This window comes from Marmota marmota, unplaced genomic scaffold (assembly GCF_001458135.2).
Source record: "Marmota marmota marmota unplaced genomic scaffold, marMar, whole genome shotgun sequence".
Taxonomy (NCBI): domain Eukaryota; kingdom Metazoa; phylum Chordata; class Mammalia; order Rodentia; family Sciuridae; genus Marmota; species Marmota marmota.
Window position 1 is genome coordinate 14,571,351 of NW_025999982.1, and position 15,259 is coordinate 14,586,609.

Sequence of the window (15,259 nt, forward strand, 5' to 3'; positions counted from 1 at the left end):
GGGCTCCTAGCCCCGGACCAGGGAAGTTCCGGGAGCCGGAACTTGGCCGCTCCGTGCTCGGTGTAAGCTCCTATAAGTGTAAGCTCCAAGAAGCAGCCTCCGCAGGCTCCGCAACCCTGGGCCAGGGCGGTTCCGGGACGGTTCCGGGAGCCGGAACTCGGCCGCCCCGCGCTCGGTGTTCTCTCCGATAAGATCAGGTTCTAAGAAGCACCCAGGTGCTGAACCCTAGCAATCTGTCTGCAAGCTGCAGGCGAATTGCAGCCTGAAATTACCTGATCTATGGCTGAATGAGCTGCGGTCAGTCGAAAACAGGGGAGGTGACGTCAGTTTACCAACATGGTGGCTGCTGGCCTCCTCTGTGGTCTGACCAGTGTGGAGAACCGAGATGGACCGCTTCCTTCCCCCGTCTCGAACCCAGAATTCAGCCTTGAGTACGGTGCTTGCGCGGCTGGCAGAAACTGCAGCGCTGTAACCCTGCGTCTCTATCCCAGCGCGCGCTGCAGACTCTAGCCGCGGGGCGATTTGCTGAATAAGCAGTGTTACCCTCCGTGCGACAAACCTCTCGCGTTTGAGTCCCCGTAGCCGATCCTCGTGCGATGGAAATCCTTCCTCCAGGTTCCGGAGCACCCCACTATTGCTGGAAATTCCTAACAAGATATCCTTTAGCCGTCCTGACTTGTCATACTCCCACACAGTGAAGCAGCACATGGGGGCAATGCACTCCCCTCGCTGCCATCTTCCTTCCCTCTCTTAAATTTTTTTTATTTTATGAAATAGTTCTTTTGAATACACATTAATTATATTTTTAAGTGTTAAAAGATGAGTGACTTTAATTAATAGAACAATTCAGGAAAGTAGCTTCATAGCAGTGTAATTAGAGAACATTTGGCATTTATTTTACTTTTATTAATTGGTGACAGATTAATAGAGTAAAAACTGTAGATATCAGAGTATTAAATGGAAGATAACGTAGTATACTTACTAACTGGAAATTATAAAAAGCAGATATCAATTAGCTTGACTAAAGGAATCATTTCACTATGCATATATATATATATATATATATATATATATATATCTATCTATAGAGATATATATATATATATATATATCTCTCTATATATATATCTATATATATATCAAAACATGTTGTATACTTTAAGTATAGTATATACAGTTCTTGTTTTAAAAGATGCTTGATTGCCATTCATGCAGAACATGTTACTTGAGCAGGAAACAAACATTTATTAAAAAGGCAAAAAATAAAATTGATAGATGGACTGCCAAAGTTGTATATAGTTATTTATGAAAAATCAGTTAAAGCATTAATTTTAATCATTGACTAAAAATAATTTGTTTCATGACTTACGTTATTTTAGATGATATTCTAAATCCAATATGGACTGTGTTCAGTGAATTAGAGAAATAATTTATACAGGTAATGCTTGAGAAAATGTATAAAGATTTAGATTTGGTAAAATCACACAATTAATACATGTTGAACCAAAATTCAAGCAAGCATAAAATTATCCTGAGAAGTGCATTTCTTCTTCAAGACCCTCTACTAGCCTCCTTCCTCATTAGGAATTTGTATAGATCCCTATGCATGGTGGTACATTGTAATCCCAGTGACCTTGGTTGAAATTTGAGGCAGGAGGATGGCAAATTCAAGGACAGCTGAAGCAACTTAATAAAACCCTATCTCAGAATTAAAAAGCAAAAAATGGACTGGGTATATAGCTCTGTGGTAAAGTGAACTTTATTTCAGGTCCCCAGTACTACAAAAAAAGTAAAATGAAATTTGATAGCTAGCTTTAAAGACTGTTTTCTCTAGAAAATCTTTTAAAATCAATTATTTGTACCCTTCCTCTCCTTTACATACTATGTTTCCACACCATAAATAGAAATTCAACACATTTATGTATATAAGTCATGATAATGTTTGATTGGGATTTAATTTACAAAGTTAAATTCAAACTTTTTCCCTTAAAAAGTTAGTAAATTTTGTTTCTGCTCAGTTATTTTAAATTGGTTACTTTTGTAGAATAATTTAAGTAGGTTCCATCAGGAAAGCTTGAGTGTTAGAAGCTGGGTTTCTGAGCTATCTCCTGCTCTTGCTTTTTGGACCAGCACTAATTGCCCACTTTTCACTGTTATGTATATTCTCAAGGAGAGTAACATCTTTAAGAGAGGATCTATTGCAGTCTTGATGTCTTTTCAGTCAGAAGAAATTGTAAACACTCTCGCCTTCATTCCCTGAAGTTCTTAGTAAAACCTCTTTATCCTAGGACTGAAATTGTGAATAACATTTTTTTAAAATTAGCTAGTATGAAAAACGTGACTAGTGTAAAATAATGGAGTATTTTCAAACCATTGCAATCAGTGAAATGTGCCTGAAAGAACATGGGTAGAAGAGTTCTTTATGTGTTTTTCCCTCTATATTTCATTTGGCTCTCATTAACATTGTTGAGATAGAAAAAGCAAAGGAGTAGGATGCCATTGACAATGAATTTTTATAACTTTCTCCTCCCTCTTTCCCTACTTTTGCTCTTCCAAATGGAGGAGGGGCAGTTTAAATAGGGAGTCCCTTTGTCCAAAGTGTATAGACAACAATTATGCAGTGAAAAGCATATTTAGAGAGAGAAGTTTAGAAACTTTCAAAAATAGCCCTTCCCTATTACATTTTCCATTGTTGTTTTCCTTGCTGATTTATTGATTTATATGCAAGAAATCAGTACATATAATAAAAAGATATGTATGTTAAGGAACATCTTTTTCTGTTCATTTTATTTTGGACTTAAAGGATCCCCCCCCCCCCCCTGCCGTGTGTGGCTATACTGTTTAATCATAAAAGGAAAATCAACTTTTGGATCATTCCTTAATATGTATAATCACTCACATGGCAAAACAACAACAAATGGTAATAATAACTTTAGGGATGGGGCAGACCATTTTGTTAAGCTAGAATCCTAAATCAGTCATTTCTAGACTAACTTTTAAAAATGCGTGCCTAAAGTTAATTCAGTCAGACTAAAACAGTAGGCATGCACCAAATAAACATTTTTTTTAAGAGAGAGAGAAAAAAATTTTTTTTAATATTTATTTTTTAGTTTTTGGTGGACACAACATCTTTATTTTTATGTGGTGCTGAGGATCAAACCCAGCGCCCCGTGCATGCCAGGCGAGCGCATTACCGCTTGAGCCATATCCCTAGCCCCAAATAAACATTTAATCCTATAATTTTTTCTTATTTCTTATTAAATTTTTCTTATTTAATATAATTTTTCATCTCTTCTAATTATGCTTCTGTAAAATAGGAGGTACTAGTTCATATAACATTTCTGGAAATGCAGACTGTTAAGTTAAATGTAAGTATATTTTTAGATTTTTATTAGCTTAAGCAGAGCTATTACTCTGTTAGAAATTTGGTGATTAAATAACCTCTTTCATTTGAGAAATAAAAAGAAGTTCTTGTCTTTTCATCTAGTTTTTAGTTTTTTGGGGGATTCTGTGGAATACAAGTTAATTTCTTTCTGTTTTCAAATCATGATAATGTATTATCCATGATCAGATAACCAAATTATTATGTAGATATATTATAATGTGAGTTTTGTTGATTATCTTTTTATCTGTTTTTGGTTAGTACAATCAAAGTTAAATATCTTTGATTACCTTAATAGATGAAGAATAGCTGTATTGTACCTCCCCACCAATTTGCTTATATTTCTCATTCACCTCCAGGATGCTACTTACTACTAGTCAACATAATACTTTTTTTTTTTTCTTTTTGATGGTGCTGAGGATTGAACCCAGGGCCTATGCATGCTAGGCAAGCACTTTACCAACTAATCTATATCTCCAGCCCAACATAATACTGCATAGAGATTATCTGTATCATATATTTTCTTGGCCACTTTTGTGTTGACATTACATGTTTTGCAGGAGGTTTTAAGAATGAGATTCATTGTTTTTCAGAATTTGTTTTGTCCATACATGATTGCTTTCTAAGGGAAGATACTTTTTTTTTTTTTTAATTGGAATTTTCTGGAACCATTTTCAAAGTTTAGAAAGAAAGTAAAGTTAGTAGGAAAAAAATACTTTATTGGTAGAATTTATTTTATGTATTGGCTGTTTAGATAAAAGGACAGAGGAAGGATGAAGCACACTGGAAGTCTTTACTACTCTAGCACTTAGTAAAATTATTGTTGAAGACGATGGCCAGAGAGTCTGGGGATACTGCATGTCCAGAGACTGGGGAGCAATGTAGGTTGGTAAGAATGTATATATATATATATATATATATATATATATATATATATATATATCTAGCAGTGTAAAGAATGATATTGGGGAGAAGGGGTTCTGGAAGAGGAGGTGATGGACCCCAACACAAACCTTGCCCTGTTTATGATTTTGCTTAAAGTCTTGAGGTCACTCGGTGCATATGATAGCATCTTAGTTGGCATTATATATTTGCAAGGCAGTGTTCATTATATTATTAATTTGCTTCCCCCCTTGTCTTGTGTCTTTTGTCTTCAGAAGAATTATTATGTCTAGTATTCAAGGATATAGTTGTCTCTGAAAATATTGAGGGTTCCTAGAATGGTTCTAGATCTTGAGCAAAGAATTAATATATTCACATGGTAAATTTTTATTAAAGATAACACAGGTATCTAAGCTTATATAGCTAGTGAACAGAATAGAACCAATATTTGTACCTAGGTTATCTTTCTTCAGAAACTATACTTTGTCTTGTTTGTTCAAAGTAGAGTTACTTTTCTATAGGAACAGAATTTGAACACCAAGCCAAGTGCTTCGTCTCCTGTACTGCAAAGCACCTATAGCTGTTAGAGATGTGACTTTATTAATTAAAATTTTTAAAAAAATTTCTTCCTTTTTTGCTGTACTGGGGATTGAACCCAGAGGTGCTTGGGTGCTTTATCATTGAGCAAAACCCCAGGTCCCTTTAAAAAAATACTTTGTTTTAAGACAGGGTCTTTCAGTGTTACTCAGGCTGGTCTTGAACTTAATCCTCCTGCCTTGGCTTCCTGAGAAGCTGGGATTATAGGCATCTGTCAACTTTATATTATTTTTAAAAATGTAGGTAGCTTATGAGACATAGTAGAAGCCAAAATGAGCACTCTTTGGAATGTTGAGGTTCTAATTACCAGTCTTTATGTAGATTGTATGTTTTTTTTTAGTTTGGAAAATACTTAGTGCAGTCTGAAAACCTTGAAGTTAACACATATGATATGACTTGCTTTTTTGTTTTGTCTTACTTTGTTTTGTTTTGTTTTGTTTTTCTGATACTGGGGATTGAACACAAGTCCTCACATGTTAACTGAACACTTTAAACTGTCATAAAGCCCTTTTTTTCAAAACCTTCACAGGTTTTGAACTTGGGATCCTCCTGCACCAGGAGGATCTTCCTGCACCAGCCTCCCATCTAGCTGGAATTACAGGCGTGCGCCACTATGCTCAATTGTGTGTTACTAGCAAATCAGAGTACTTTTTCTTGAGTACACTACTAATCAGAATGAATCAGTGTACCTTGTGGAATACTGTGTGTATCTTCTATGATTTGTACTTAGTTATTTTTTCGCAATTCGCTATCCATTTAACTGTTTTTTCTAAACTAAAAGAACTCTTTTTCTGATTAGAAAGTAATATGCATTGTTTATAAGCATCAAACAGTTCTGAGCAATATAAAGTCAAAATCATTAGAAACCCTACAAGCTAGGTGATGGAGAAATGTGTGAAACTGTACTACATTCATTGAAGAAATGTGCCGGTTTTTGCTGCTCATAGGCTGTTGGTATTCTGTCCTTACTTCCCATGGACAAGCAAAGTACAGGGTTGAGATAGGTATACAAAGAACTATACTAAATTTATTCAGTCTGAGAGACCAGAGGGCAAACATGAACGTGTACAAACTTTTTTCTCTTGTCTTTATTCCCTAAGCAATAAAATACAACTACTTCCATGTCATATTGTTTTAGGTATTATAAATAATGTAGCGCTCATTTAAAGTACATAGGAAGATATGTGTAGGTTATGGGCAAATATATCATTTTATGTAAGGGACTTGAGTATCTGCAGATTTCTGTGTGCTGGGATGGGGCATGCTGGTTCTAGAACTAATCCTCCATAGATATCAACAGATGATTGTATCATTAGTTTTTTTAAAGTAGTTTCCTATTAATAGCTCTTCAAGCTCTTAGTTTATTATAAACAATATGTTCTCAAACTCAATCCATATATACATATAATATTCATCTTAAGGTAGTTGTCAGTTTATTTTTATAGGATCAATCCCTAGAAATAGATTTGTTATTCCGTACACATTACAGTTTTTGATTAGTTTTGCCTTTAAGCAGGTCTGACAGTACTTTTAAAGTTTTTAATTTTGTAAAGGTAAATGGCATAAAAATTTTTATTATATCCTCAGTCTTCATTTATTTATTTCCATTTCCTTTTGGAATTATCTGCTCATGGAGTTTGCTCATAAAAAGATAATTTATTAATTTTATGGAGAATTTCTTGAAATAATAAATCCGTTGATACTTTTATATTGTGATTTTTTTCCAGCTTCTTTACTGTTTATCTTTGCCATCCAAATGTTTGATTCACCATTATGTCACTTAATGATGGCGACACATTCTAAAAAATTTGTCTTTTGATTATTTTGTTGTTGTGAAAATATCATTAAAGTTTTACTCATATGAACCTTGATAGTATAGCTTATAACATATTAGGCTATATGGTATATGTTATTCCTAGGGCCATGACAAACAAAATAACATAATAGTTTAACATTTAATAATTAAGCATGAGAAAAAATGATGCTACCAGGTGACACTGTTTTGATGAGATGAGGTTGTTTCTTGTGTAACATGACATAGTTTTACAACAAATTTTTTTTTTGTCAGTAGGGGTACACTAAAATATTGATTAAAAACTAAATAATGATAAAAGTATGATAAAATATAGTATGTTAAATGCATAATCAATTTACTAATGTAACCATTTATCATCATTATTGAGTATATGTACTATACTTAATTATGTACTATATATAATGTATACCGTATAGTGTTTATATGTATACTGTATATAATTTTATGTGCTATACTTTTATACGATTGGGAGTGCATTTGGTTTGTCACCACAAACACATAAGAAATGTGTTGTGATATCACGTTAACTGCAGTGTCACTAGGCAACAGAGATTTTTTAGCTCTGTTATATGGAAGCCATAATCTTATAGTGGTCTTATGAAGACTACCATAATAGGTAGTCTGTCCTTGACAGAAATGTTATGCATCATTTATAACATGACATAGTTTTACAACAAACTTTTTTTTTTTACTTTCTTGTTAGAGCTGTCAAAATTTTCTTTCCTTTTTCTTGTTTTCTGTCATGCTTGTGAAGTCATAACATCAATTTTTTTGCTCCTAAGGTATGAAGAAATGGTCACTCATATTTTCTCTTAGTACTGTTATGTTATTTTTGTATAACTCTGTCTTTGGACTAGTTGGAATTTACTTTGGTATAAGAGATCCAGCTTAGTTTTTTCCATATATCTAGGTAGTTCTCCCAATATCATTTAATAAAGAATTTATCTTTTCTTTACTGATTTCAAATGGTTCCTTTATATAAAGAATTCTGTATTTGGTTGGGTCCGTTTTTGAGTCAGAGTGTTATACAACTGTCTCATTGCTTTCTGATTTTATAATTCGTAAATAGTGGTTCATTTATTAACTCTTTCAGTGCTTATTAGAGACTTTATTCTAGGCACTGGAAATATAATAAAACAAAATCTCTTTTATCCTTGAACTCACATTTAGTGATGTATCTGTTGAATTTTTAACCACAAAAGAGGTCAGAAGTTTGGAGATAAAGTCTCTTAGAGGCAGAAGAAGTAAAGCTTGACTCCATTGGGTGTATGTGTGTGTGTGTGTGTGTGTGTTTGTGTGTGTGTTGACTGAAATAGATAATCAAGGAGGAAATATCACAGGAAATAGAAATAGAACAGGGATTCTTCATGTGCTTATGTGTAGATATGTGTCTATGAGGTTTACTGCCCATAATAATATGTTCTGATAGAAACAAAATTGAAGCAAAAATTAAGTGTTTTGGTTTAAAATTTCTTGTTTTCTTCTTTCACATTTGTTCTACTTTCTTTTTGTATTCCTTTCCTTCTTTTTAATAGCCTCTATGTTTTAGGGTAGTTTTAGGTTACAGAAGAACTCAACAAAGAATTCTCAAATGTTCCCTAACTCCACACATACGTGGGCCTCCCTAATTATTGCTTTTTTTTTTTTTTTTTTTTTTACATACAGTAAACCTATACTGACTCATTATTATCACCTGAAGTCCATAGTGGGGGTTCATTCTTTTTGTTATAGTATAATGATATGTATCTACCATTGTAGAATCATATACAGAATAGTTTTCATTGCTCATAAAATCCCCTATTCCTACTCATTCATTTCTGTTTCCCTCCAGTGGCAGCCATTGACTACACTTTTCAGAACATCAGGTAGTTGGAATTTTACAGAATATGGTCTTCCCAGAATAGCTTCTTTCACATAGTAGTATATGTTTAGGGTTCGTCCAAGTCTTTTCATGTCTGGGTAGCTCATTTCTTTATATCTCTGATTAATGTTCTATTGTCTGTATGTACCACTGTTTTGTTTATTCATTCACTACTCAAGAACATCTTGTTTATTTCCAAATTTTGGCAGTTATGAACAAAGTTGCTAAAAACATCCTTAGTGTAGACCTGTTTTCAATTCATTTGGGTAAATAATGAAGAATGCATTTGCTGTATTGCATAGTTAAGATTATGTTTATTAGATTAGAAACTGTCAACTATCTTCCAAAGCAACTATACATTTTGAGTTCCCAGCAGTGAATGAAAGTTTCTGTTATTTCCTATCCTTGCTGTCATTTGATGTCAGTATATTGGATTTTGGCCATTCTTATAGGTGTGTATTGGCATCTCATTGTTTTGTTTGCAAAAGGCATATGATGTTTGGCGTCTTTTCATATGCTTATTTATTCATTTATATGTCTTTCATAGTTTTTTATGTCTTTTTATAGAGCCATTGGTTTGCATCTTGTATGCATTTTTTAATCAGGAATTTGTTGTTGAGTTGTTTGTATATTTTGGCTAACAGTTCTTTATCAGAAAATTTTTTTTTAAAGTGTTTTCTCTCAGTTTGTGGCTTATTTTTCTAATTTTCTTGATACACTTTTTCTTAGTGAATGGTGACATCATTTGAGCAGTTGCCCAAGTCAGGAACCTGGGGTATCATCTTTTTTACTCTTTTTCCATAGTTTACATCTGATTCATTTTCAAGATTATGCCTCTTGAATATGTTCTGAATCACGTTAGTCAGCTTTTTGTCTGTGACAAAACTTCATAAGAACAATATGGAGGAGGAAAAGTTTATTCAGGTTCTTGGCTTCAGAGGTCTCAGTCCATGGTCAGTTGATTCCATTTCTCTGGGTCTGAGGTAAGGCAGAACATCACAGAAGAAGTTCATGACAGAGGAAAGCTGCTTAGCAAATGGCAATGCAAAGCTGGGGGTGGTGGGTGGTGGGGGTAAGAGGAAGAAAGGGAGCAGAAAGCAGAGAGCAAGAGGAACCAGGGATAAGATAGGAGCCAAGGCCACACCTCAATGACCTTCTTCCTCCATCCATGCCCTGCCTGCTTGCAGTTACCACCTGGTAATTCATTCAAATTATTGATCCATCAAATGGATTAATGCACTGATGAGGTTACAGGCTCATAATCTTAATAATTCCATCACTGAACATTCCTGCATTGCCTAACACAAGAGCTTTTCAGGGGATACTTAATATCTAAACTATAACACAACTCTGGTAATACACACTTTTCACTTCTGAACCTTGATGTATTGCCTAACATGAACTCTTTGGGGAACTTTTAAAATCCAAACATGAATCTTTCAAATTTCTCTGTCACTGTCATAATTTGGTTCATATTCAGCTATCACATGGTATAGCTGCTTTTAGAGTTGTCCCCGTGTAACTCATTCTTTCATGCTGCATAGAATAATCTTTTTTTTCCTTTTAAAATTCTGTGACAGTATTCCATCATTTTTATAGTTCCAGTTCCCTACCATGAGAGTCTTTATTTGTCTTCTGCTGGCTTTAGTATTCTTAACTTTTACATGCTTAATTTATTATAGCATGTGTACCTCCCTGAACTCTTGCCACCTTTCCCTTCCCTTCCCTTCCCTTCCCTTCTCTTCTCTTCCCTTCCCTTCCCTGGTTCAGCTAAACTTCATTCCTTGGAGGGTCTGTGTTCTTTTTTGCTCTCTGAGCTGCTTGTACACTGTTCTTTCCTTTTAGGATACTCTTCCTTTCCTCTGCCCTCTGCCCGCTGCCCTATACCTTGTTCTCACTTATTCTTTCTGTCTCAGTAGAGATGTCAGCTTCTCTGTGAAGTAATACTGATTTGTCTTACCATCATTTGTAATAGTATGTCTGCTTTATGCCTCTACCACACTGTCTAATTTATTGTATCATAGCTTTGTTTTGTATTTTGGTTAAAAAGGATTCTCTAATTCTTTCAGGTATTTTGTTTATTATTGGCCTTTTGTTTTTGTGTTTAAATTTAGAGCCAGTTTATTAAATTGTTAAATATTTGATGATTTATTCGAGTTGCTTTGCATAGTTTTATCAGTTTTAGGGGAGAATTGATGTCTTTTAAGATACTGAGTTTTTAGTCACTGAACATAGCATAACTTCTTTTTTTTTTTCTTTTTTTTCATGTCTTCCAGTAAATTTTCATATTGCTTTCCATGACGGTTCACATATCTATGTTGTACCTGTGACTTTAAACAGGAGCCATTAAAGTAAACCCCACAGGACAAAAATCTTCGTACCATCTGAAGGCCCATGATATAAGAATGTTAAGAATTTTATAATTGATTGGAAAAAAAATAAAATGAATATTATATGAAATGTAAAGAGTATATGAAAATTAATTTATGTGCATACATTTAGTTTTACTGGAATATTTCTGTGTTCATTTATTTCAGTATATTACAGCATTTGTAGTAATACATACAAAATTAATTATTCCCAGAGATTATATGACCTGCAAATCACAGGTGTTTTATAGAAAAAGATTGCTCATTCCTGACTTAGAATTTTTGTTTGTCTTATTGTTGGTATATTTCAAGATTTCTTTCTGTTTTAGGATGAGGGTGGTGGTGGGTAGAGTTTTTTAGCTTTCCTTTCCTTTACTGGTATCTCTAATTTTGATAAGACAATTCATAATGAGTCTATTTTATAGGTTTTTTTTAATAGGTTGAATCGTACCTGAGCAGAGCAAAAGGTTGAAAACTATTGATATCTTCATTTATGTAGTGGTCGTTATAGATATGTTTTGCTATTTTGCATTTGTGAGTTTAAATAAGATGTGTCTTAATTTCCTTTTTATGGATATCCCCTTTTGTAGGAAATTAAACGAGACACAGATTCCAAGGATGACAATTTGCCCATCAAACGGGAAAGGCATGGAAATGTAGCAAGTCTTGTGCAACGAATAAGTACCTATGGACTTCCAGCCGGAGGAATTCAGCCACATCCACAAACCAAAAACATCAAGAAGAGTATGTAAATAATTCCTTTCTTGATTAATTACATCAAAAGTGGAGGATATTTCATAACCGTTGATAAATTCAGAAAAATTGGCTTAACTTTCTGCAGCCAACTAGAGTAACTTCTAACTTATTATCATGGATTTTTGTCCCCCCCCCCCTTTTTTTTCTTGGTATTGAAGATGGAACCCACGTGTACTTTACCACTGAGCTACATCCCTAGTCTTTTTTTAATTGTTTATTTTGAGACAGGGTCTCCCTAAGTTGCTGAGATGCTATGTTGCTAAGAGTCTCATTACCAAGTCTGACTTTGAACTTGTGATCCTCCTGCTTCACCCTCTGAGTCTCTGCGATTACATGTGTGCTGCAACCATACCTGGCAAAGTTTTTCTTTTGGATGCTGATAATGACAATAAAGATTTTCTAAGATTCTAAGTGTCTAAATTAAGTAAAATAGGTAGTATCTTCTTGAGCGGCTTTATTTATTTATTTATTTTTTTAAAGAGAGAGAGAGAAAGAATTTTAATGTTTATTTTTTAGTCTTCGGCGGACACAACGTCTTTATATGTGGTGCTGAGGATCGAACCCCGGCCGCACGCATGCCAGGTGAGCGCGCTACCGCTTGAGCTACATCCTCAGCCCCTCTTGAGCGGGTTTAAACTTTTATGGTCTAAGTATTTTAAAATTTTTATTCCTAAAGAAGCGAATTCTTGGGGCTGGGGTTGTGGCTCAGTGGTAGAGTGCTCGGCTAGCATGCATGAGGCACTGGGTTCGATCCTCAGCCCCACATAAATGTAAAATAAAGATAATGTGTCCACTCAAACCTAAAAAAAAAAAATATTTAAAAAAACAAATAAATAAACATGTCAAACATGTCTTTAAAAAAAAAAAGAAGAGAATTCTTAAGGATTCAGCCATATGATAAGTGGCTGAATCACTGTTTCCTAATGTTTGATAATTTTCTTTGCTCACTGGAGAAGGAAATCCATTAAAAAGCTTTGACTGATTAAGTGAGTTTAAATGCTGGAATAAAACCTGAAGGTATATCTTTGAGGGCCAAATTGAACCAAAAAGTGAGTCAGAAGTCCTTTTGCTCCTGTCTCTGAAGTTTTAGCATTCAGTCTTACCTTCATTGTGGGATATGCTTTTCATTTTAGCATTTGATGGAAAGATTAAAAACAGTTTTCTTCAGTGAGATGTAGTTTCATAGTTGAAGACTTTTATTTGAGTTATTAATATTTAGATATGTTTTAGAATTATTAATATTTAGGCCTGAAATACATAACCATTATTGATGCCATCTGTTTGAAAATTAAGGATTTTTTGTTTTTATAGAGAAAGAATAAGGAAAGTAAACATCCTTCAGAGTGAAGTTTCACACACTTGGTTTTTATTTATTTATTTTTAGTTATCGATGAACCTTTTTAAAATTTATTTTTATACATGTGGTGCTGAGAATTAAACCCAGTGCCTCACATGTGCTAGGCAAGCGCTCTTAACACTGAGCTACAACCCCAAACCCACACACATTTGGTTTTGTTTTTCAAAAATGTCAAAACTTTTTAAAAAAGTGTTATAAGAATTTTAAAAAGTGTTTTCTGAAACTTTTTGATTACTATGTACTATTCAGTACATAGTATGAATGCCTAAATATCTGTGGGTATATTACCATGAGAAGTAGTGTTGTTCTAGGCAGTTAAATCTGCCAAATAAGGTGGGTATGGATCATGATTCAGAACTTAAAGTCTGTTAGGGGCAAACTTCAAGTTACTATAACATAGGGATGATCGTAATAATTATCTCATAGAATTTTAATATTAACATGTTAAGTAATTATTATAAGTGCTTGGTAAATGTTTGTAATTATTGTTTTATACTTTAAAGAACTATTAGAATTTTAGATTAGAATTTAACATGTAACATGCAGTGATCCATTGTATGCTACATGCTGTAGTAGAAATAGAAATGGTTTAGAAGTGGGGATGTCAGAAGTGAATATTTTAGTTTTGCCTCATTTTAGCCCTATGGTGTTTGACAGATTATTTAACTTCTGAGTTTTGTTTTCTCATTGGTTAAGTAATGAGAAGTTTTTATGTGTTGTTGTATGGGAGATGTTTGTGAAAGACTTTAAATAGTGCTGATATTTACTATAAGGACATGAAATGTTTCTACCTTTGCTGTACCTCCTTTAACCTCATTTTAGTTAATATTAATAGCTTTACTTATAATTCTTTTACCATTAATTTCTTTGTAGCTCTGAAAAGCTGTATGGATGTTTTTATGATAAGAAAATGGTTATTTTAAAAATTTGACTTAAGTTAATTCATCTTTATTGACAATTTGCTTTTGTATTTGTTTTTTTCCTCTTTTGTGTTTAGCACAGGTTCTGATCCATTTTAAAATTAATAATTGAGCAATATATATGGGTAGACACTGTGCAATTTATAATGTGAAAAAATCTCAAAAATTCCTTTAATTATTTTGCCAATTAAATTAATGGTTGAATTCAGTATGCTGGCAACTCAAGAGTGAACCCATAATGCAAATATGAAATTATGTGAAAAAAACTTGAAACCGCTCACATTTAATAGTAATAATAGGAGCTATGTAGGTGTTTACTATTCATTGTGACATGTTTCCTTTGAAAAATGAAAAATTCCTTTGCAAATTATTCTACAAGCTAATCTAAAACTCATACCTAGTATGGAAGGAAAAAAATATAGGTCTTGTTTAAAATATGACTAGGTTCCAAGTTAATTGACACTCCTGGGGTTGGGACTCACTCAAAATACTCTAATTACCTTAAGTCCAGTTTTAAGAGATAATGAGGCATAAGAAAAAGAAGCAAACCATATATCTTAAAAAGGTCTAAAATTATCAGAAAAAATAGATTTTCTTCTTTTAAGAGAAGCCTTAGGAAAATCAATTTTTCTTTACAATAATATAGATAATCTCCCCTTGTCTAAGAAATGCTAAATAAATTGAATCCTTTAATCCTGGATGCTAAGCCCATACCTGATATGCTACCTAGTTGGGAGTCCGAGGCAGGAGAATCACAATTTCCAGGCCAGCTTGGGTAATTTAGCAAGACCATATCTCAAAATAAGGAAAGGCTGAGCATGAATATAGCTTAATGGTAGACCACTGCTAGGTTCAATCCCTATTATCTCAAAACAACAAAAATCCATTAATGAATACATTTTTGTCTGCTCGCTGCTAGAACTTGCAAAACTATTTAGAGATGGGAAGCTCCCTGAAGTATGCATAAAACAATTTTCTTCAAATTATTGCTTAAAAAATTACCTGACTGAATGAAAGGTGACCTTTAAAAAATTCTGCTATGAAGTCTAGGTCAGTTACAAAATTGTTGTCATTGTTTACTTTCTTTAGTTTTTGTTTCTTATAACACATAGAATAATAAATCAGATGTAAATTATTAATTTTTTTAGGAAGAAGGGAAAACTTATGGAGTTTTAACTATTTAGAGACTCAATTCATTCTACTTGATTGTCATGTCTGTTTTACATATGGTTGATTGTATGTAATATGTTTCTTTTGAGGTGGGGGTTTGGTTAGACTTTTTTTTTTCCTTTTTGATAAATAATTTCATAGATCTATAG

At 33.5% G+C, this 15,259-nt stretch overlaps 1 protein-coding gene across 7 annotated transcripts in view; it reads left to right on the top strand.

Moving 5' to 3' along the window:
* Window positions 1-15,259, top strand: part of LOC107143980 (CD2 associated protein) — a 112,673-nt gene that overhangs the window by 51,575 nt on the left and 45,839 nt on the right. For 3 of the 7 annotated variants that reach the window (XM_048805444.1, XM_048805443.1, XM_048805445.1), the window contains exons 3-4: window positions 11,498-11,651; window positions 12,180-12,245. In XM_048805444.1, the coding sequence (XP_048661401.1) occupies window positions 11,498-11,651; window positions 12,180-12,245 (220 nt within the window). Of the gene's footprint in view, window positions 1-4,136; window positions 4,268-11,497; window positions 11,652-12,179; window positions 12,246-15,259 lie in introns of all 7 variants that reach the window. The other 4 variants (XM_048805446.1, XM_015487837.2, XM_048805448.1 and 1 more) reach the window with 3 other exon arrangements.